Source organism: Hippichthys cyanospilos, chromosome 13, assembly GCF_059441005.1.
Source record: "Hippichthys cyanospilos isolate Australia breed blue-spotted pipefish chromosome 13, RoL_Hcya_1.0, whole genome shotgun sequence".
Lineage (NCBI taxonomy): Eukaryota > Metazoa > Chordata > Actinopteri > Syngnathiformes > Syngnathidae > Hippichthys > Hippichthys cyanospilos.
The window spans coordinates 5,231,307-5,256,705 of NC_142381.1; the positions used below are offsets into that span (position 1 = coordinate 5,231,307).

Consider the following 25,399-nt stretch of genomic DNA (forward strand, 5'->3'; position numbering starts at 1 on the left):
TGAAAAACAGAGCCATCTGCGCCGAGGGTTGGCTCTCTAAAGACAATCTGGTCTCCTCAATCCTTTGTATCGCTCCTTTACACTAAATTCTAAGAGCCTTTTTTTGAGGGCGCGTGCATTCTGTCTTTCAGAACGCACAAATGTTTTTCCCATTGCGCAGCCTCATGCGCTGCACCGTATCTGGTTTGAGGTAAAAAGCCCAGGCCTCTAGAGTCATCAGCTGTGAAGGTCAAACCCGATTGCGCGAGAGACAAGGCAGATTGGCATGGAAATGGAATCTGCTGTCTTGGTGCCAAACGTCCAGACTGACTGGCTGCCCTCAAGTTCATCTTCTCATCGCACACACTCCACTCCTCCCACTTTACAATCACTTCAGCCTCCGCAGTACCAGTATAACGCAGAGGAGGAAAACTCATATAACGGGTCCGCTTAATAATTATAGTGTGTAACAATGTCGGCACGAACACGTATCCAGCTGTCAGCGCATCTAGGAACCATCTGCTCAAAGCAGAGTCGCGTCTTGCCACCGCTTCTTTTGCATATGGCAGATTTAGCCCAGAGACATTTTTATTTCATAACGAAACAAGAGAGGCACTAATTGAGCTTATGGGTGCGGAAACAACTGCCACCATAATGTTGTTCGCATGATTATCAGACGTAATTTTTTACGAGGGAACTTAAGTTAGATGGTGTGCGCGCCTCTTTGAGTGTGTGTTCAGATGTTGTATGTTACAAGCGCACACTTTTGATATGAATGAGTGCAGTGAGGCGTGAGATGAATATGTGCCTGCTGGAATGGAAAAAGTCCTTGTACTTCTTTTGAGTTTGTGTGTTTGCGTGTGTGTGCGCGCGCATGCAGGTGCGTGTAAGTATGTGTGATTATTGGACTGAAATGAGTCCCTGCCCTTCATGAATATTCAGTTAACCCGCCCGACCAACCCCAACCCCCCGTCCTCAAGTTCGACTGATGTCAGCGTCTTGCGTGCGGAAAAAAGTAGTTGCCTTGGTAACCGCGCTTCCTTAAAGCTGTTTTTACTGTTGCAAAAATGTGCAATATATCATTCCCGAGGGAAAAATGGCTATAACGTAAAATAGCGCTCACACACAGCCAATTTTAAGTCGCACCCTTTAAACTAGGGCAGCCCTGAGGTCCTGTGTTTAGGTCAGTCACCCAAGTGAGGCGTTATCTAATGCAAACTGACAAATGTCCTTACTGGGGCTCCTGACTGCGCTTCTTAGCTTCAACTTCTTTTGTTGTGACTTTTTTCAGCTCGACAGAAAGCCTCAAACATTTTAAAAGCTCCGTTAGCGTGCACAATATGTTATTATCCTGATGTCGTCACGGTCAAACAAACACTTGTCCCTTAGCATCCGCCGCTTCTGCCCCCACAGATGTTAGCCAGTATTTAGGTCAGTTATTTTGCAGATGGGTGGTCAGCGATGCTTGCGCGTTGGCTAGGATTTCCAGGAATTGATACAATAACCCACTCAGCTCTCGGGCCACCCCGGAGCACAATTCTCTCTAATCCAAACAGACGGCTTCAACCTTACAGTATTAATGTAAAGCTCATTAGTTTTAGATTGCAGGGGAAATGTAATGGGGTGATGAATGTCGCAATTAAAGAAAAAGCTGTGGCCTATTTATGTTTAGAATTTTATCAGCCAGTTGCTCTATTGACATAGTCTTCATGAATATTTCTTTACTAGCTCTCCGGTTATCTAATTGTTCTATACTGGAAAGTTTGTTTGTTTGTGTATGGTTTTTAAGTAACCCATTCAAATGGAACAGTTTTCAAATATTTTTAATTCATGTTTCAAAAGTGACAGCTGTACTTTAGGCAGGACAGCATCTGATTTTGTTGAGAAATTTGCATGTTAATTGCAAACGTGTCTTATACATGCATGAGCCTGTTTTTGGAGCAAACTCAGATTTTTGTTTTGTTTTATTTGAATTGTGGGACACTTAGACGATAGTACATTTATAGTAGACTACTAGCCATAATCCAACTCATGTTGCTTTGCTAAAAGAGACAAATATGTAACACGCACACACCCTCCCTCCAGAAATTGTGAGCAATCAATGATTAATATCTAGTATGCTGTTGCCTGCAACTGTTATAGTATGCATAATATTATTCATTCAAGTTTACAGAATAATATTTAACATTTTATCATGAACCATAAACTATTTTTTGTTGTCTCTGTAAGTCATAAGACTTTTCTTGAGAACGTAAAAAAAATAACTTAAGTCACACCATTCCATAGTTTGGTAAGTCTTTCAAAGTTTTCCACTGAAAGATAATGCTACTGTAAACAACTTACCATTTTCATATGTGGATACCTCAACTATTTTCCCTGCCCTTCACCGAGCTGCCATTTATTAGGTCAAACCCTTTTTTTAGTTTACCAACAACAATTTGAGGATGGAAAACTCCCATTTCTCTTGATATGACTGTATTGGCAAGGTGACTCTTTGCTGGTGTCAAACATGAAGAGCAGTTTGAGTGAAAGGCGGAAATGAGAAAGTCACAAGGAAGCAAAGCTTCAAGGCATAATACTGTAATTGGAAAATTGTGCAAATGCGTTTTGGAGTCGCATTATATAAATGGCCAGCAGAGATAATGTCTATGATTCCAGGCAAGGCCTAATTGAGAGCAGTAGATGGAAGAGGGGAGAGGTAGTGATGTTGGCGGTGGAGGTGAAAGATGTGTGGATCGGGGGGGGGGGGGGGGGGGGGGGGGGGGATATGGATGGAAATGGGGTGGAAGATGGAGGAAGTCTAAGAGCAAGCTGTTCCTTTTCAAAGGGGTGGAGCAGAAGAAAGTGATGGAATTATTCTCACTTCCATCCGTGGTTTCGACACCTGTAATTTAAAAGTGTGTGTGCGTGCGTGTGTGTGCGCGCATGCGTGTGTGTCCAAAAGTTCCGTCTGTTCATGTATGATTGATGAATCTGAGAACAGGGCCCATGCATTAAAAGGCTGATCTGTCACGTTTTAGTCATAACAGTGACATCAATTTAGGGCTGACGTTTGCGCGTGTGTGGGTGAGTGAGAGTGCATAAAATTCAACAAAAAATATGGGATACAGCCCAAGGAAATTTCCACTTCCTGGGCCATTCGAGATTGGCATATGCAAATTGAATTCCAGTCACTGGAGTTAACAATGCAACACTTTTTTTAAACCTAAGAGCTATTCTTGGGTACTGATTAAAGCGAAGGGCTGCCAGTTTGACAAACGCCTCCGAAAAAACAAATTTGCTCTAATTGCTTTCATAATACGTTTTTATTAATAATTAATTATATTAATTTAAGACGCGTGTGTCAAACTCAAGCACCAGAAGCCAAATCTGGCCCAAAACGTCATTTTCTGCGGCCCGGAAAAGCAAATCATGTAAATTTCCATGACTAAAATTCCCAACATTTTAACTTGTCATGTATAAACAATTATAAAGTTGGGCTTTTGCAATATTTTTGTTTTGTTTTGTGACAGTAACATCAATGCAACCTGATTAGTGCCCAGGAAGTCCAAACGAGCGGAAGGATTTGATGGTTTGAAACAGAATAGAAATGTTAAACTAGAAGGTCAATACATTCAATATATCTATATTGATTCGGTAACATTTTCATGGAAAATCCGGAACATTAAAAATAAATATTTGTATGTAAGAATTTAGTCATGAGTATCAATTTTTCCTTGAATGTGCAGTTTGAAGTTGGAATCATTTAAATTGGGGTCATAAGTTGTGAAAAAAAGTAGCCCTTTTCATTTCAGAAGGAAGTGTTTTGATAGGAAATGAGGAATTGCGGGAAATGTTGGAATTTGGGGAATGTGGAACAGTTTTTACAATGCCATGGATGAAGTGCATATTTTGAGGTTGGAATATTTTGAATTGTTGGGACAATGTGAACAGATCAGAATGGTGAGAATCAATAAGATGAATTTTTTGCAATCACACAACGTGTTTTTTTTGTCCCCCATGTTCCCCTTCGACTAATCAACTCTCATTTCGCGGCTTGGGCTCCACTGTGTCATCTCCTATTTCCTGCGACGCTGAAGAACCCAACTCAAATCTGCTTGATATTCGATGAGCAACGTTTGATGAAAGGCATTAGCCTGTGTGCATTATTTACGAACGGTGAGTGATGCATTAACTCATGAAATATTGATATGTGCATTACATGGCACAAGAACAATTCCCATGGCGTGTCACATTGATTGCGGTGTAAGTTACGGGCCTCCCGCGCGATCCATATGAAAAAATATTTGGAGATGGCACACCGACCGCCTTAAGAGCTATCGACGCCCTCTCCCACCGGGTGTGCGGCCACAGCGGAGGAGTTGAACTCGCCAGATCAAGGGAAGCAGATTTTCCGCGGAAAGCCGACTGCGTAGAATAATATCAAGGCAAACCCAGTTGAAATGCACAGATTGAGCCAACGAGCGCCGTCAAAGGAATTGTACCAGTTATTGAATTCTTTCCCTCCTTTGGTTTGCTATCTTGTTACACTCTCAACCGACAACTTTATTTTCCATTTGTGGCTTCCCTACAGGCTCCGCTGGCCGCACCTCACAAGTGAAAACAACTTGGCCAACGGGCACTCAAGACGACAAGAAAGGATGCAAACTCTCTTCTTCATCAGCTAATGAATCAATCAAGAGTTGGACTAAACTAGACCTTTTAAAATCATACATTTTCAATCGTTTATGCCCACGGGTGAATTGGATCGCAGTTTACTTTGAGAGGAGGAGTGTAGCGTATAAACAATCCAGAATCCATACTATAATTTAGAGCCTTCACTTGCCTTAATGTGCATGCTTTTGGAATGTGGAAGGAAGCTTGAGTAGCCGGAAAAAACCAATGTGAGGATGGGGAGAACATTCAAACTCACCCTGGACAGATTTGAATCATCAATCTGAAAACTGTGATATCTCATTAGTGCAAGCCCAAGTCATAATTCTTCAAATTTTTGGACAATTATATTTTTGAGTATGGGGAGAACATTCAAACTCACCCTGGACAGATTTGAATCATCAATCTGAAAACTGTTATATCTCATTAGTGCCAGCCCAAGTCATAATTCTTCAAATTTTTGGACAGTTATATTTTTGATATTTGAGAGTAATAATATGTAGTTTGTGCCCGAGTATAGTGATATGTGCAAGCCTGTAAACAATATCATACATAGAATCCTATGTTTTACATATGACCAAAAACAACATAGAACAACCAACATGACTCAACCAATTAAATATTTTTCTATGCAGATTCTGACACCAGATAGTAATGGCAGCAAATATTTTTTTTTCTAACAAATTTTGAAAGCTTGCTATTCTATATAACTATATTTGAACATTGATATATTTGTAAAATTGTAATACATATTTCCCTTAAATTCAAACTTTGGCCAGTATAGAGAAAAGATATTTGGTCTTACTGCAGGAATTACTTACTAAAAAATAACATTTATCTTTATTGCCAAACATGTTTGGTTGTATTTCCTCCCTTACCTAAACTATAGTTTTTACAATCATATTAGCTGTTTTGCTGTGTTTGCTTGAGATATACAGTAACAGTACTTTTTTTTTTGTTTGCATTTGTAATAAGCTTCAAATGAAAGTAAGCGCCTATCACCATTTGTATTCAAAGACATGGATTGGGGGAAAAACATCAAATTGTTCCCAAGCTACTTGAAACTGCTGGCAGCTGTTGGTCTCCCAGGTGACTTGTTCCATCTATAAAGACGTGCGAACCTACACGTTACATGACAAAGACAAAAAATTGCTTGGGGAAATGCACATGTTCACATCAAGTGAGAAGTCACTCGGGTGTAAAAAATATATGTGTTATTAAATATGTACATGTTTTTGGTGTATTGAAATGCTGAAAACTGAGAACTACATTTGTAAATCATTAAAGTTATTCAATGATGCAATACTATTTAAATATAAAGAGTCAAATTCATGTGCAATTTAAACATAGCCGGGAAGTCAATGTCGAGTAAGTTAATTCAAAAATGATCTAATGCATTCCGCTTCCTAAAAATGGAGAAAAAAAAAAAGACTCCAGTGTATTAATTTGCTATAAAAATTCCTACTTTATGTGACGTTGAGTGGAACAACAGAGGAAGCCTGTGGCAAATGCAAGCGAACACACACACACAGCGCAACACACAGTAGCTCAGTGGGGGGAAGGTTTTAATAAACACACAGTAACATGGATCTATTGGGGTGTCTTAGGTCTGAGCCGGGAAAGCAGATGAACGTAGTTGGCCTGGGGCACCATGAAAGCAACAGCGTGTGTGTGCATATGTGTGCGTGTGTTTGTGTGTGTGTGTCAAGGAGCACTGGAGCCACAGGCATGTCATATCTCTTCTCCCTGGACTCTTTTGCTCTCCGGCCATCAATTTCTTCATCTACACCCACATCAACTTCACCCCCCTACACACACACACACACACACACACACACACACACACACACACAAAAGCAGTGCGCCCACCAACACTAATGCGTTTGTAAGAGAAAATGCCCAGTTGCTTTAATAATGTTTCACGCCATCTCTGCTTTCGCCAAGGACGGAGAATTTGCTCTTCACTCAGATAAACACAGACTGTAATTCCAGACAAACTCAATGGAAAAGCAAAGTGCAGCCAATCAGATGTAATCATGTATGAAGAAATGTAATTTTGGAGGACAACACGGCAGAGCGGCTTGATACGGATATTAGTTACTCTGCTAAAAAGCGTGACCACGCCCGCCCAATATGAATTTATGAAGCCGGTTTGTGATTTCAATCTGACTAATGTATCAGAACAAACCCATCTGTGTCTTGCTGACCCCTGAGGTGAGCTGGGGGGGGTTGGTTGAGCGGGAAGCACTGCGAGAGTGGGCGGGCTAGTTCCTGCCTCCACTATGAAGTGGTCAGCAAGATGAGAAAAGAATCTGATGTTTTTAAAGCTGGCTGGAAAAACAAAGACAGAACAAAGAAAAGCCAAGTTCCATGGGAAAAATTTATTGATCAATATGCAGTATTTTCCAAACTGGTGGAACGTTGTCATTCCATAGTAGCTGGTGGCGGTAGGTTACGCTCAGAAGCGGCAACAAAAAAAGAGGAAAATTAAAAACTGAAATCAAATAATAAAACGTGACAGTAATGATTCAAACATAGGGAAACAATTTTAACAGCATTTTGCTTATACATGCACACTGAAATAATACTGTGGCTTTGAACAATGGCGGAAATCACCCTACAGTGAGGCCCATAGCCAGCAACATCCACATGCTAAATGAGAAGGATGACAGGGGCTGTGGGAGGTGGCGGCAAAGAAAAAGTAAAACAAAGGACAGCCTGGGAGATAATGAGTGGTGGAAAGCGGATGATTTATTGGAGCACGCTCACACTGTCATACGTGGCCCCTTTTCTTTTCCCTCTCCGCACCTGTGTGTGTGTGAGTGTGCACTATTTAGAACCGTCGTCTTTCATTGTTCCGTCATACTTACGTTATATCAAAGGCGGAAACGTAGGTAACTCGTAAACAGCGGATCTGATGAAAGTATTCATTTGCCGGGTTAAGTGCTGTTTCCAACATAGGGAGGATGTCGTCATTCGCGGATGGAATCAACTCTCCTTTTCAAAGACGCTCAGTGTCACAAACAGGAAGCGCCTTGGACGGCCACGTCCAAAATGCGGGCCCCCGGTTTTTGCAACGCCCGATGCAACAAAGACAATACTGGAAACTGCAAAAGAAGACAGCTCCGTTGCGAGTATATGTTTGACTTTAGAAATGAAAATAGACATTCGCAAACTGAGACAAGGAGGAGTCATACAAAACACACTTTAGAAAGACAGCTATTTACAAATATCCTCCATTACAAAATTCTAATTTTATTTCTTTCTTGTTTTCTCATAAGCAGTGTTCAGGTGAAATTACATCTTAAATTGGGCTCTATGCATATATTTACATTCCTCTTTTAACACTTCTCCCCCAATTTGAATAACATTAAGTGGTCACAAGGATGGATGAAAATGAAATACGGTTTGCGGTGATGTGGTAATGACTCCCTTGGCCGGTGAAGGTGGGGGCACGCAGATCCGAAAGCAAAATATTTGATGTTGATGTTTTTCGCAGAGGAACTCTGAGGGCTGCATGCTGAGTTAAAACACAGGACCACAAAAGCCCGGGCAGCTGTTTAGGTTGTTAACTCCGAGGTTAACGACACGCAAGAGTCTTTCCCGAGCTCCTCGAGCGGGGGCTGCCTTTTAACTCAGCGGCTAACATCCATGGATGCGGCTGGAGATGATAGGTGCTTCTGACGGTGAGTAAACACCAAGCGGCAGTCTGACCCGGAGATCAACCTGGACCCGTCAGTCTTAATGTGTCTGTGTGCGCACGTGTGTGTCAGCTTGCATGCTGAGGAACGGCTGTCCACTCCTCTTTACGTCATTACGTGAGAGCGCTCCTCACATCGGCGGCCACCTATTTCCTGTCCCCGAAACAGGTCTGCTAGACCGCGAAAGCATACAAACTCACAGCCGCAAACTGCAAATACGAGCAATTAGCTCCTTCGCCACATATGCGCTACAGCTGCAAGCTCCCGGTGCTGCCGATAAGTGAGTTGCGGTATCCTCGCAGGCTCAACACCTTAAGCGTGGAATTTTATGCACAACTTTTTCCCCCCACTTAATTCGCACCAGAAGCGGTGCGAGCCTGGAAAAAGTAACTACCTCGAGCTTAGCACAATCAAGTCAACTCTCTTTCCCGGCTGGCGAACGCGGGCACGTAGATGGCACATATTAGCGTCAACTCCACTGACTCATCCACAGATCGCTGCCAATTGGCATGGGACGATAGTGTATCCATCTGCGGTTAGCCATTCAACTTATATAGGATAGCCCGACGATGTAAGACAACCTCCCCCGAGCCCAAACGGCTTACTTGCACTGATGGAACCCGAACTAGAGCAAACATATTGCAACGTGTCCTTAAACGCGCCCTTAAAAAGCTCATCAGAAATAATGACATCTTCAAATAGGTCCACGTGGAATGCTGGAGGATTTTGGTGTAGCTTCCAACAACACACAGTTCGAACTCCCCAAGCAAGTAGGTTGTTCTTGGTGCAAGGTCCGGACATGCCCAAACACACACACACACACACATACACATGTAGGACACACCCTAAAATACACACAAGTAGGTCATAAATACCAGAGTAATGGCAAAGATCGTATTAGAGGGAGTATCATGGGGGGGACACAAACCTTGATAACCAACAGTGCAACTTTCTATCGTAATGGATGACATGAGTGACGTGATGAGTAATAATAATGATCTTCTATTCAAACTCTATACATTGTGCACTTGTAGGAAAGGTCTTACAAAATACAACTGCTTTGTGAACTTAATCAGGGAAGTCCTCCATCAAAAATAGTAAGGCAAATATCCGAGGTGCGAAGGGAGACAAACACAATATGTCACACACTGTGTCTGATACCTGAGCTATCTGGAGAGTTCCTGGGCCCGGCACGGAACCCCCACCGACACACAGGTGCGCGCGCAGACACGCACACAAACGGCCTGTTCCTGGCTAGCGTGCAAGCTTTGTGTGTTGTAGCGTCAGGGAGCCAGTTAGGGTTACATCCGGTCCATTAAAGGGGACAGCAAACCAGAAAGTTCCATCTTTTGATTCGCTCCGGCCACCCTCGCCCCCGACGCCCCTCATCGTAGCACAGCAAGGAGACGCGCGAGGTGGGGGGCCAACGGAGGAGGAAGGAAGGGTGGGGATTTCCAAACAAGCCAAAAGAATAACAACCCACGGAATAAACCTCTCTCATCAGTCTGATCACCGGATACTGGTCCGCGCGCATCTCTCCAGATTTGTGCAGCAGGTGGTAGGAAAAACACGGGCTTGAAGTAGCGATCAAGTCCCCGAAACACAAAGCGGTGTTCTTCCCAGAACAGAAATCCCAATCTCCTCTGGCCTACTTCTGCTGCTGAGTGTCAGACTTTGTAGTAGATGTTGGCGGGGCTCTGAGGGGGCATCTCCTGAACGATGTAGACCGGGTGCCCATAGTCGCCGCTCACCTTCTCATAGTGAGGGCAGTAGTTGTTCTCTGTCCGCAGCGGAATGATGATGTCACTGGGCTCCGTGCCGGCAGTGCCCCCGGGCATCTTGGGATTGGACAGCGTGCTGAGGGACAGTGCGGAGGGGCGGGGCTGGGAGTGCGTGTTTTTTCTAGCCCGCTTGCGCATCTTGATGAGCAGAATGACCAGGAGCAGGATGAGCAGCAGGAAGATGATGCATCCCGCCCCGATGGCCGAGAACACGGCCGCTTTGGAGCTCAGGATGCCGTCCGAGTTAGCCGAGGAACCGGACTCGTCCTGGTTCATGGTGTCTGAGGACAGAAGATAGACGTGTCGCAAATATAAACGCATTCACAAAACACAAAGGTGGCCGTAGCTTTGCGAGATGTTCACCAGATTCAAAAGTTAAGTAAGTCACATTGGAAATTGGTCGGGGCATAATTTTTTATTTTTGTCCTCCAACACACCTGCTTCAAACGATCAGGACCGTTATCGTGCTTTTGCTGATCAGGTGATATTGTTTATATAAACAAGCTGCTGATTACGATTACGTGAAAAGATTGATTAGATTACAGTACTGTCATGCACTAATGTCATTGCATAAATTAGATCAATTTTATACAATTTAATGGATATACTGTCTGTATCTAAGTGGTCATTACCAGTTCAGGGCAATATTTCTAAATGACCTAAAATAGTTTTTTAATGACCTAAAATGTTTTCCTTTTTCATCCAATAGAGCAGTGCTGTGGAGAGCAACTGATTAATAGGAATAAACATTTGTTTGCAAATTCGAACAGAGAATATTATTATTAGAGATGTTCCCCAAAAATGAGTGAACCATGCTAACAGGCCAATCAAAAAAATGATTCTTGCCTGAGCTAAAAAGTATTTATGATAAAACCCACAAAATTTGGAGAGGCGCAGCACCTATTTTGCCGAATTGACAAGATGATAACCAAACATCCGATTTGCATCCTGTATTTATTTTTAAAGAGACGTTTGTGGCGAAAGCTCAAATAAGAGGGGAAGCGGGTGGTTGGAGGGATTGTTACTGGACATGAAAAAGAATGATTGGCCGCTCCAGTGACTGAAATCTGAGAAGCAAATCTCTTTTCCATGCATGCATGCAGCTGCTGTCAAAGGCCCCCGGCCCATTACGAGCAGCACCACCTCTCGACTGTCCGCGAGCCTCCGTTCCAGCAGCACGTCGAGGAGCCTCTTCCGAGATAACCGTGCAGATTGCCGTCCTACATAATGACTATGTCTGCACACTCGACTGACCGCCGCGCACTTAACCATTGGCGGAGAGGCTGAACGATGCGCCTTCAAGCTAATGACAAGTAAATGACACGACTGAAAGCTACCGATCCCTCGCCTTATCTGTGCAATCAGAGGCGCGAGGAATTTCATACATTCTGCACACGGCAATGTTGGAAACGAGGCTGTCAGAAATTTCATTCCAGAAATATCAGTCTTCAAGCTGCGGTGACACTTCCTTCATTCCACCTTTCACCTGCTCACTTGACATAATAACTGATCTAACAGAGGGAGACAGGTAAAAGCTTCAGTGTACGGAAAAAGGGTATTAGGAAAGCTTTTTATAGGGGAGCACCTAACGTCAAATAAGCAATTATTAAATGGGGGTGTCTTATCACACTTTTGGTTCTGAATATATATATATATATATATATATATATATATATATATATATATATATATATTGTATGAATTGAAGAAGGTCTTGTGTAAAAGTTTGTGATATGTAAAGTTGATGTATACGATTGTATATACAGTTTGTATGACTGTAAATATGAAATAAGTGCAATGTGTTTCTATGTTCACAAAATGAATCAATCAATTACACAAAAGGGGACTGAAGCCGACGCTATCGATGTATCGATCTTGGCTCGGCGGTATTCTGATGGTGTAATGTTGAAAATATCCATCCATCCATTAATTTTCTATCAGTTTCTTAATTGCGGGTCTCTTTAATTGAATAACACTCATTCAACACATGGATACACCTGCACAAGCTAATGAGCTCCAATATAATGTAGTAGGTAATTAGGTTTTTATTTTTTATTTTTTGCCCTACTCATGTAGAATACTTAGGGTAATCAAAGCTTAGGACCAACTCTTAGGGCCTGATGTACTTCAGATTTGTGTGTGCAAAAATGGGTGCAAAAAGATGTAGAATCTGATCTACTAACTGGTCACAACAAGGATTACATCTGCTGAATTGCCACTCAATTCATTTTGTTTGTTGTGGTAGGAGTATATCCAAATTGATTCATCTAATTCATGAAATGTGATTCATCATTCATCATTCATCCACAGACGAATTGTGCTGGCAGATTTTATGTCTTTATATAGCGCATTTAAAAGGCAGCAGCAAAGCTGCGCCAGCATAGCATAGGGGAAAATCAGAGGCAAACTTTTCCACTTGTGTAAACATTTTTGAAATGGCAACAAAATTATAGTGAAACAGCATCTATTCAGCAAAATGACAAATCCTAAGGGGCCACAAATATTTTACAAAATAAATTAAATATACTTTGGGGCTCAAAGATTGTATACTTATAATGGATTTGCATTGTTTTTAAGTTGCCAGTTTTAAATCATTTGTACTGATGAATAACGTAACTACAGAGAACTTCACTATTTTATTATGCCTAAGTTCATTTTGAAAAAAAATGATAAAGTGATCAGAGAAAATAATAAGTGCAACAAATGTACTGTACAGTAGAACTGCTGATAACAGTAACGTATTAAACAATACCTAAGAATAAAATGCAGACATTTTAATTTTCTTTAAAAACAGTTAATAAAAAGGTATTTGAACAAAAAAAAGTAAAGAAACATCATCACAATTATCTCATCTGGCTGTGTAGACTGATACAAACGGCCTCACTAACTGGTCCTGGGTCACGGACTGGTGTTTGTGCACCACCAAATTTGGACATCAGGACTCTAACTATAAACATTTATTCTTTTGAAGTGTGATTGAAATAAAGTGGTTAATTGTTCAAGGTACTCTTTAGACTAGGAAGATTTTTTTTTTTTTAGTGTCTATTTTTAAAGGCATTCATTTGAATGAAATATATGCCTTGGAGGATTATTTAAAGAACGACAAAGTGTTTACCAGGGCTTCTGGGGATCTCAGGTCCCAATGGATCCTGGCCTGGTGGATTTGGACTGGACTCTGGTATGGCGTTATCTTGCGGATCCTCTGGCACTGCAGGGTTGACTGCATTTGGGACTGTGGGACATGAGGAAAAAAAAGTCAGCTTTTGGCAGTGCACATATGCGGCAGTACAACGACATGTTCCTGCGCGACAAAAAGGGATGATTTGTGTTATCTTTTGCTATCTTTCATGCGGAGACAAGGTTATCTTTGCACGTGCTGAGAGCATCTTCAAAGTCAGGATGAAAGAATAAAAAGAGGAAGGACAAGTTAGCGAACGCCTGTGAAACAGCAGAATCCCTGTCTTGTCGTAAAAAATGAGCTCACATCTACATCAGCAGACATTTCTAACACCGAGACATTCACGAGACACACACACACGCGCACGGGGTAAACACACAAAAGCACAAAGCTAGCCTCTACTTACAATACACTTAGGCATGGCAGAATGAGGGTGAAGTAGTTATATATTAACTTTTTATTGCTTTACATTATTCATCATGCTAAAAGGCCATAATATGTCTTATTTATTGCACTGGCTTTACCCCTGCCTGAAAAGAGGCACACTTTTGAGGAGGAGGGCAGGAAGAGAAGAGGGAGACGGGGAAGAGGAGGGGTCGCTCCGAGGGGAACGTGAGGGAAACAGATAGTTTATCGGTCTGTCTGTAGCGATTTCAACACGGGCACTTTGAAGTCTTTGTGGGGTGAGCGCCGGTGGGTCGGCCGCGTGGCTTTTACGAGGGCGCGGGCGGCAGACGCTCGCGAACTATTAGCGAGGCCGGTCGCGCGGGTTCCACGCTACAATATCTGATGCTTGTCGTTTATCTGGCCTTTTATCTGCGTGTGCCCCGGGCCTGCTCAAGGGGATCCGTGCGAGGACTAGTGTTTGTCAGCAGGCGACTCCCTCAAGGCAGGTTTTGCATGCGTGCTGCAATGATGTTTTTTTTTTTGTACCCGGCACAGCATAACCTGCAACGAGTAGGGAGAATAGGAACTTGCAGCCGCATACGTTTTGTTTTATCTTCGGCATCCAAACAGCATCCGCACTATTAACACGTTTGTCTTCCTAATGCTCAGGCCACCACTTCACCACGAGCGCAGCACTAGTGAGCAGCGCCGTGAGCCGCGGAGGAGTGTCAATAATTGATGAGAAAGGACAGCAGTATGTGGTGGAAACATTGGCACATCACGGTTGATACAAGAGGACACACTGATCTGATTTACTTGCCCCAAAACTGTTTGCACGCGCAGCCTGTTTCGATGCATGTTCTGACCCATTTTTCGACGTGCACCGCTGACATTTCCCTTAGCTATAAAGACAGCAACTACCTCAGAAGTGCCAAGCCGCCAGAAGGAGGGAGGCAGCGGGGAGGGTTGAGGGAGACAATGATAAAGCTGCCGAGGCTCGCAAGGAGCGAGGAAGCGAGTTGCATGCGAGGAGGTGAGTCAACATATTTTCAACGAAAGTGGCGGCACAAAAGAGTAGCCCGCAACAATGGAAGCGCCGAATTCGGACAGATCCCACTCCAAACGAAACAACGGACAGAATACAAAGCATTTGAAGGTAAAATGACTTGAGAGGATGAATCATTTCATCGAGGATGAGTCGCCATCACATGGCGTACAATGAAACGATGAGCATATTGCACACTGTGATGGGTCAACAAATTGCAACCCGTAGAGCAAAGTGCAAAAGGAGAGGAGTGGACATATGGGAGATTTGGCTACAGGACGTGTTGGCATTCGGCTGCAGGGACAGAGGGAATGTGGATTAAACACAATGACATCTGGGGTCAGAGCCAAGTGCGGCCCACCATTTTGGAGTTCGACTTATATTCAATTATATAACAAAATGAAAAATACAGACGACACCGAGCTTATAAACTATCCACAAACTGGGGGAGGCAAAAGACTGCTCCACCCAGAGTCCATCTGCTTCTTCTTTCCAGTTAAAAAAGCGTTTTTTGAACTTTCAGTTGGCTTTTTTTAAAAATAGAAGTGTGGTTCAAACCCTGACCTAAATCAAACGTGCTTTGAGATAGCTGTTGTTATGATTTGGTGGAGCCCGATCTTAGGAGAATTAAGGAGGATTTTCTGCTTGACGTAATGCTTTGTAATTAGATGAAAATGCCTTTAATATGAGTGCCTTTTTTTCTTTATTAAGGGATGTTAAGAAAATAATATGTCTTTAGGCTGATCCCTTAAACACTTAAAAAAAATCTGTCAAAAAACCATGCCCATGTGTAAAGTTGACTTTTTTCCATTCATATATATATATATATATATATATATATATATATATATTTTCCATCTGATACCTTCTTTCATTATTTATTAGCAATCACCTTCATTACTTGTAGCATGTAAAGAATCGCGTTCTGCCTCTGACAAAATAAGATTTGGACGTTAAGCAAAAATAGGTATAATACATTATTTTAAAATACGTGAAATAACTCATGGCACATCCCAAGATGCAAAATTGCTTTTATCTGCCAAAGATCTGTAATCTTAAATGTTCAATGTCACGCCGGCTAAAGACACAACCGCGGAAGTGGGTTAGACTTTACAGTCTGACATCGCTAGTGAAGACGACCCAGACTGAAACTACATTATCTCGGTGTTTAATGAGCACGTCAGACCACACAGCAGGAATTGGCTGCAGGGCAACCAAGTTTACTGAAGCAGTGGGGAGGGGCTGCCTATCTAACTCGCTTTGTACGTTTGACAATTAAACATTACAGAACCGATGGAATGATTCATTGGGCAATATGTCTTTTTTTTTGTTTTTACAGATGGAAAAGCGCGCAACGCAAAATTAACTCAGGCAAATTCCGAACCTTCATGTAGCATGCACTTTTGTTTTGTTTTGTTTTGTTTTTTTCGATACATTAAATGAATACAAGTGGGATTTTCAAAACAATATTAGAAGTGTAATATTACACTGAGTTCCCAGTCAATTTAAGGACTAACTCATGCATTTATACGTGTATAGATGTCAAATCAGGCTTATGTCTGAAAATGAAAATTGACGTTCTGATATCTTCCACTTCTATATTTAATTCCCTTTAAAATTGGTGGAGACGGCTCTAGAAATGAGGAACCTAAAGCAGTTTGAATGTTGAAAATCCTCATTTTGAGAAAAAAAAAAACATTTCACATTTCGGCACAGTCGAGTTTCGAGCAACCAATACCGTAGGAAGAAGACAGTGACCCATTAATTTCAGGAAGTTTTAAATGACCATTGGAGAGTAAATTCCAATTTCATGTAGAGGACATCTCTGAGATTTGAACGGTTTGAAATCTGGGAAGGTTTGACATCCCGACAGATGAAATCGGATAAAAATGTTTCTTTGGCCTCGACCCCAAAAACAACTTTCCAATTAAGCTCACAAATCATTCATGCGGCATCATCTCCCAAAGTTTTTACTGTTGCTGCTTTTGTGTGTCAGTGTTTTTATGTCAAAGTATTGCACTGGGAAATTTGATTTAGGATTTTTGTGTCAATTAAAAGATGATTTGCAGTTTGGTGTGGCCTAGCTGTGACAAGAATTATTTTATTATGGATATTATATCCCAAATATACTTGACCGCATATATAAAATCAAATTTTGATGACATTTTTATGGTCCAACACAGTTTTGTTTTGACTTTTTTCCTCATTGTATTAAGTAACACACCAAAATTGCAGGAATTACAAGTTAGAGCTTTCATGTAAAAAAAACGTACATAAAATCAGAAAATCAGCATTTTACATGCGTTTCTTTGCCCATTCTTCATATTTTCATTTACTGAGAGTTACAATAAATGTTGAAATGGCTAAAATTACTCACAGGCCATTGACGAATTGTTTCTGATTTGAATAGGCTCCAAATCTGATGAAAAAAAAGAGTAAATCTGACAGAATCTTTTTTAACCAGGTTTTCAGGGCACACTGATTGCGAGTGACAGGCCGCTTCAAATCATTTTGAGAAATAAGCACACATTCTACTGAAGATGAGGAAGAGCCGGGAGCAACGTGAACACAAATGAACTTAGAAGAAGTTTCCTCGAACTTTCCTTGAGTCAGATGTTTGCTTTCGACTTCCATTAAGTTCCTAAATGTGTTTTCTCCTTGCTAAAGCCTTAAAGTTGAAGCTTGCCTGCACTCATGCAGCTGTGTTGTCTTTTGGTGGTGAAATTTCAGCCTGCAGGACACTTAATGTGACCTACATGGAAGAATAATGCAACGCCTGCTTGTTTGTGAAATGATTGTGGGCATTTTTTTCACTGTATCGGCTGAATTTGCTCCAACTACAACCTTGCTAACATCAGCAACTCATTAGATTCTATTTTCCAATCGACTGCCAGGATACGCTTCTCTCATCCTGCTATCCGGTGTTCAAATATCAGTTTGTTAACACCCACTGACAAACGCAAGTTTCTACAATTTTTTTGCGTGTGAAAGTCCCTTTATTATTATTATTATTATTATTATTTGTACTTTATTGAGGAAACTCATCATGAACATTAAGGTCTTTCCCATAGATAGACACGTGCATACGTGGTATAAAGACGACACGTGTTTACACATCTGTGCGCAGCACCCTTTTAAATGCAGGATATGAGAATCTGCTTAGTAAGTAAACTGCGGTGAGAAGCAAATGTTGTGTCCAAACATATCCAAACAAAACTCAATGATTTACAGCCAGCATTTTTACTTGTCTCTTACTGACCACTTACGCATCTTAGTTTTGAGAACAGTTTTTAAAAACCAAGTTCAGTTGCATTAAAGGAAATAAAAAAAAAACATGCACACACACACACACACACACATATATATATATATATATATATATATATATATATATATATATATATATATATATATATATATATATATATATATATATATATATATATATATATATATATATATATATATATATATATATATATATGTGTATATATATATATATACATATATATATATATATATATATATATATATATATATATATATATATATATATATATATATATATATATATAGTAAAAAGATTCCGTAAGGATGATGATAAATTCTAGTGTATATACAGTATGTTTTAAACATGTATAGGTGTAGAATTAGATTGATTACAGGGCTGTTATAATTGATTAGCTTTACCTGGTTGTGCATGATGGATCAGTTAGTGAATGTATGTCACAACAGGACAAGTGTGTGCACACTGAAATAAAATAATAAAATAGAAGAAGCCTTGTTGGAGGCCAGCGGCAGGAGAGTCACGCTCGACACACACATGGCGATAAATGAAAATGTCACAGCAAAGTGAAACATGACTGTAAGGCGTCAGCGCTGCATTGTGTTCTAGAAGGAAGGTGCGCACACGTTTACCTTGTCCGACTTTCATGATGACTTTCATGGCTCGGCTCTTGCAGACGCCTCCCTCACGGTTCTCCAGGCCCTCCACTGTGCCGTTGGAGGTTGCTGATGAGGAGAAGGCCAAGGACAGGGGGGAAGGCGGAGGCGGTTGGAGAAAATGGAGAAAGGGGAGAGGAGATGACACACTGGTTAATGGGCATGACCGTAACGCACAGCATTGATCAATATTTACGACAATCACTGATTAGCTGTTCCAGCGATTAGCCCTTCTCACTCTTAAACAAGTGCCAGCTGCTCTATACCGTATCCCTCATTAACAGCGTAAAGTGAATGAAACTAAATTAAACAGCGGATTGGGAAACGGAAGATGAGGCCATGGTCAGATTCTTGTGTGTGCGTATCGGCGGTGGGGAGAGTTGTCTATTTGTAGCCGCGCAAGACACCAGTCAGAGGTTTGCACCTCCAGCTTCCCCGTTTGGGGCCGCATGAGCCGAGGGCGGCTGGTAGCGCAGAAAACTAAATGCAACAATAATATTTGTCTGCCGACATGTGTGTCCAGTTGGGCAGATTGTGAGTGTCAGCTTCTCCGTTTGTTTTCCAAGTTCGTGTTCTGGTCTGACATGAGCGAGGGGCTCAGGGTCGAGGGCTGTTTATTCAATGTCACGCTCGCTTCACACACCGTGACACAATTGGCTGTCTATTTTAGGGCCCATGATAATGACCTGGGGAGACGGAGTGTAGCGCTGACCTTAACACTGGGCAGATATGGCCAAGGCATAGTGTGCGAGCGAATGTGTGCGTGTGTGTGTGATATAACATGGAAGTGCTCCATCTGGAATTCCCCAAATTATCTCCATCTCCGTTTTGTCTGCTGTTTAGACATCCTCCCTTCCCCTGAGATGTTTTTTCTTTCTTTTCGGCCTTAACCTCTCAGGACTTTTTCGTCTTCCAGCTTGCCAGTCCATTTCTTTTTTTTTTTCATTTCCTTTCCTCACTGACATCTCCCTGAGGTATTTCAAACATCAGACGGTTGAATCATCATGAGTAGAGGGTGTTTAGGTAATGGCGGCATGAAGCATGTTGCAATTTAGCCGTGCAGTTTCAGCTCAGTATACATTTTTTCCAAACTTACGCAGGAAAAAATTGCATCTGTGAGTTTTAAAAGGCAGAGTAACTAAAGGATGCCATATAATATGCAGCTACTATGGAAAAAACGGTACAATCCAATTAAGAAGCCTACACACCACGCAAATATTGAGTACACTCTCCTAATGGCTGAGGTGGTTTTAAAATAATAACTCACTCAACTGCATTTTAAAAATCATACGACAAAAAGTGTCATTCATCATAAAAACCACAACTCAAATAAAATCTTTCCAATCTAGAAGATCCGAATTAGATCCTATTTTCTGGTTGTGTCACATGCTTGTCTGGCCAACAGTTGCTTGACCGAGGTCGGGACTCGAAAACTAGGGGATGATTGTGCCCTGCTTCTGGACAGAAGACAGACAGGAACAGGAAATTACACAGACAAACACTAAGGGGATTATACCGAGAACAACCCTAAAAAGATTATTAAACAAGTTTATTGATACAAGACGAATTCCTTTCATGCTTAAATCACTCGTCTGTATTAAATATAAAATACAAAGGAAACTGATTTAAATGACATCAACTCACAAAACTGTCCCGTACCTAAACTGCCAGATTTCCTCCATCATATTTTCTTTTTAAAATACTTTTAATTCGTAATTTTCTTTTGTTTGTGGAAAAATAAGTATCTTAATACAAATGACGTTTAAAAGGGTCTAAAGTTTAAAAAACAGACACTGACGTCATGTTTTAAAAGATATTTTACAGGGGGTACATCACTGAAAAAAGGCTGAGAACCACTGTAATAAATCACCCATCCAGCACGATGCTACTTTGCAAAATCTCAATTCCTCCATTTACGCCTTTTCAAATCTTCCTCAGAAGACTGAACCGTTGTGGAAATGTGGCTGGGAGGAGAGGCTTCAAGCCACTGTGGACAAAACAGGACGGTTGCGCAAAACGAGATGGTTGTAAGACAACGTTGGAGGACGGGATGGACAAAAGTAACAAGCAGTGATCTTAGTGGGAACCAAGCAAGATGTTTAAACTCAAAAAAGTAACATAATGGGGTACATACAAGTAAACCTGATAGCATGTAACAGGGTTTAAGAGGAGGCGGAGGCGCTATCAAACGTTAATTGAACGGCAGTATGTGTCCTCCCGCACGAAGACCAACTCTGGAGCCGGGCCTGGCATTTGAGATTTATATGACTCCGGCTTGGCCGCAAACGTGCACAAAAGCCGCTCGGCTTCCATGATTCATTTGTGGAAAGCTTTGACAGACTGTGAGAAACGTGAAAGACCCCATCAGAAAGTGACGTTGCGGTATCTGCGCTAGACTACCCGCTGAACAACGGTCTCAGTACCCGCAAATAGTGTAACGGGCCCAGAATGTATGGGACTTGAATTGCGAGAAAAATGGCCAAACCCCAAAATGGGTTACTCATTTTAAAAAAAGTGCTGTAGGCCGTGTCCTTACATTGAGCTGCAACATGCTTCATTGTATTGAAACTAATCTAGTTGATTCGTGCCTCATCGTTCCAAAGTATAATTAATATTGACTTTTTCTTGCCCCGTTGCATTTCAGCTTTGGACTTTGGCAAAATAGAGGACATCAAAATAATAGATTGCAGTAATATTGTGTTACAATATAAGATCTTCACTCAGGCTCTAAATTATAGAGAGCCACAACATTTTGTTATTAGTGTGGCCAGACGTGGCCCGATGTAGCAAATTGCGTAAATGAATGCAATAAGGCCACGTCATGAGAAAATTCTCTCTTGTAGACAGCAGCGAGGCAGCGGGCGCTAAGATTAAACGCATTGTAAAATGAGATGTGAAGAAAATAAGTGGCATGAAAAAAAAATACAGAAAATTACATTGGCAAGAGGAATTTCCACAGTCTGATTTTATTGGTCTTTATTCACACTTGTTAAGTTTGGTTCCATTCAAATAAACTCTCATATTGTGGTTTGTTTTGCTATTGTCCTGTTATTCTTCTATTATCTGCATCCTAGTGGAGGCAAATCAAGTATTGACAATCTTTGAGGTTAAAATTGAAAAAAAAAAAAAAAATCTTGACCTTTCACCTTTTGTTGCCAGCTGCCTTAACAACACAAAGTGGCCAAAATTGATTTTACTAATTCAACCTGCATAGTGTCAAAACACTTTTTTAAAGAAATAATTGAAACATTTTTATATATATGCGTGTGCGTGTGTACAAAACTACCACAGTCATCGTTCCCTTGAAGTTTTATTTTGCGAGCGGAATTTCTATAATTAGTTTCAAGGCCATACCAAGAGCATGTCAGGACAACTGTTAAAGACAGTGGAATCTGTACACAGTCTCAGACATTCGGCGGCCATTAACCTTAGTCATACATTTTCCGACCAATTTTCCATCGTAAGAGTTTTTACATTTCCGGAGCCAAGTTAACCAAAAAATTAGTTCTTTGAAGAATGAGCTCAAAGGCAATTGAATAATCGCGCTCAGAGTTGAGCGTCATGCTCTGAATTTTATATCCGCCCAGGGAGAGCAAATCTTCCCAGTGTTAACTTGCATCTGTCATCTAAATGAACTATTCCTTCAGGCTGCCTGAACAGGTTCCAGCATTACTGATGCGGCACGATGATAGCATTGCCCTTTGAGGCGTCGGTTTGGGGCAACGGCTGGAGGCCGACCGGATTTATGAAGAGATGATCACTTTATATGTTGTTTGTGTTCGGGCCATTTCGAACGTCAAATAATTCCGGGCTTAAGTTGCGCCGGCGGAAATAATAATCTGATTAACCGTGTCCAAATTTAACTACTTTTCCTTGTGTGTTGTTCCATGTGAAGCCCCCTTTTGAGTATAACTCAAACTCGCAGCAGGCAAGAGAAACAACTGTTGAGCATATGAGGTGTATGCGCACACTATACTCGAACACAAGAAAACAACCCGCTGACTTTTAAAAACTGTGTTTGTCATTATAACTTGTCAGATATTCGCGTATTTACATCGATCGTGTCAGGAGTTCATGCAGGAAAAGATGATTGCCAGCAGCGGCTCTCAAGCACCCCAACCCGACTACACAGTCACGCTGTCAGCTTTTCATTTAATCTGAAAGCCTCTCAGTCACTCCATCGCCTCTTCCCTCACTCCATTTTTTCCCTCCTCATCTAACCCTCTCCCGCACTTTCATTTCATCACTGCACACTGATGTTAATCCAAATCGGGATTTTCAGATATTAACAGTTCGTCGGTCATGTCGTGTTTTGAAGAGAGGAAAGTGGGGAAGTGGGTCTTTCTGAGATAAAACACACACACACACTCACACTGGGATAAAAAGAAGAAGGAAAAAAGTTCCAGACTTCTGCTAATGATTTAATGGCAGCGAAACCCGGATTAACATCAACGGCTCGGAATAGTGAAAGAAGTGGTCATCGCATGAAGAAATGTTGCTTATTAAAATAGAAGAGTCAGCTCCAAAGCTGTTTATGCAAGTATGATTTAAGGCTTTCTTTGTGGGTGTGGATGCTTGGCCGCAGTGACTGGTGGGGAACAAAAGATCTACAGCTGCTGAAGTCATAAGAGAAACCAGGTGCCAAATGTGGATGATGGGAAATATCTAAAGTCGAACGCTGAAGCCAGCAGAGGAAAAGCTGGCTTTGAACAAAGCTTTCTGTTCCAATGCTACGCAGCACACATACGCACTTTACTTTTGTGTTGACATGCATATAAAACGCAGCGGAAATTCTAAAGCTAAACGCCCCTGATGTCGTACACTTGGAATGTGTCAGTATATTGAGAGAGTCCTCCAATCAACAATAATCACCTTAGTGCCTATTTCCCTTTTTATTCATTTCTTGGGCTTTTTCATCAGGGATACGGATTCTCTTTAGGTCAATGCAGGTTGATCGCCGATTAAACAATGGATTCATTTTAAAAGTTGTAATGAATAAAGTAGTTTGTTTTCCCTCTCAGTGCTTTTCAACAAGTGTCAATTATATGTGGATTTTCACTATTCACAATTCATTTATATGCCTACAAAGAAGTACGTAATTCTCTTCTATACTGTAATCTTTCACAAGATGGTAGAACACAGCAAGAGGCTTCGGGCTTCTCCTCCGCACTGCCCTCTTAAACTCCCTCCACAGGTTTTCAATGGCGTTGAGGTCAAGGGACTGAAATGGCTGTGCTCGGAGATTGACTCTGTGTCTGGTTATGCATTTATATATGTTTTTTTTTCTTAGTTTGACACTATCTTCCCACTGTAAAAACGGAATCTATTTTCGGGCTTTTAACACTTTGACCAGGGGTATCAAAAATTATAGAGTCCACTGTACTGCCAAATTTACACTAAAACCTGAGGCTAATTTCCTTCATTTTAAATAGAAAAAAAAAATCAAAATTTGAACAAATCAGATGGCCAGAGAATCAAAGTGTATAGTATTCGATCTTAGAAGGTGTGAAAAAGCGTAAAAACACTTTTTGTCATATATGTTAAAACTGTATGACCCGACTAGAATATGATTGAAACGTTCTTCTGATAAATCCTTTCCTGTCCCGATTTGATGCCTCTAATTTAATTGTAATTATTATTTGAAGACTTGTCACAGCGTGACAAAACCAGCAAGTCAAAAGACTTCAGAGACAGAAGGCGTGAGCCAGGATCGCTGTCAATCACTTGAAACTCAAGCGAAAACGCCTCTCACAGAGCCTCACTGGGAAACATGCTGATTCTTGCCAAGGAGAGATTCTTGGCGGGATTAAAAAAAAAAAAAAATGTTTGTGGATTATTATGTCACTGTTCTCACATGTTTGTCAGGTAATTTGATCACATCTTATATAATACAGTATATTCTAATAAATAGAACAGCAAACCATTACATGTTTGGCAACACTCCATCATGAATACATGAATATGGCATGCATTATAGTGAGCTAAGGGTGTTTTTTAGGGCAGAGACATGGGCAGGGAGCAGAATGAGGCTACATTCAATTCTTGCTCGCTGTATGAAAGCCACAATCGAGCTTTAAAGTTTCCTCTCTCTCTTGTGCAAAAGTCAGCTCTTGTTTATGACCTTTTACACAGCAACGTGATTGATAATATAGTGAAAAGCAGGAAAAGCAAAAATGGCAACTTAATTTTGGTTAATGGAAGGTTTTCTATAACATTACACTATATTACAAATCGGATGATAGCTTATGACAACATGGTGTATATAAATCAAAATTACACCAATGTATAGGAATCCACATAAATATTTAGGGTGGGGTGACTGCTCCATGGGGCACGCCAAGCAGAAGAGTGAGAGACGTGCGAGAGATGCTGCGCCAACCGACCCAAAGGACACAAGCTAAGGCCAGAGTGTGATGCACCGCTCTATATTTATTCTCAGGTCTGCTAAATGAGGTCACTCAGGTGGTCCTGCTGAATACATTCCCTATCTCCATCATGAATCATCTGCTGCTTATTATTCCTGTCCAGCCCAAGGGGCTCGCTTCCATACAGCGCAGTAGGCTGTGTGGGTACTTGTGTGCGGCGTGTACATCTACTTTTGCAAACCTATGTGTGCAGCATCTGTCCAAAGCACAGAATGGGAGGATAGAGACAGCGCATGTGACAGACGTAGAACAGGTTGTTTAATGAGAAAGTGGATGAGAGGTGACATTCATTGGCTACCTTTCACACA

General features: G+C 41.3%; 1 protein-coding gene across 1 annotated transcript in view; it reads right to left on the reverse strand.

Annotated features, from left to right (window-relative positions):
- Window positions 1-6,993: 6,993 nt before the first annotated feature.
- The window catches only part of efnb1 (ephrin-B1), a 65,231-nt gene continuing 46,825 nt past the window's right edge, over window positions 6,994-25,399 (reverse strand). The window contains exons 3-5 of the mRNA XM_088431714.1: window positions 18,643-18,735; window positions 13,230-13,346; window positions 6,994-10,395 (exon numbers count right to left, since the gene is read on the reverse strand). Of these exons, the coding sequence (XP_088287840.1) occupies window positions 10,001-10,395; window positions 13,230-13,346; window positions 18,643-18,735 (605 nt within the window). The 3' untranslated portion in view covers window positions 6,994-10,000. The remainder of the gene's footprint in view (window positions 10,396-13,229; window positions 13,347-18,642; window positions 18,736-25,399) is intronic.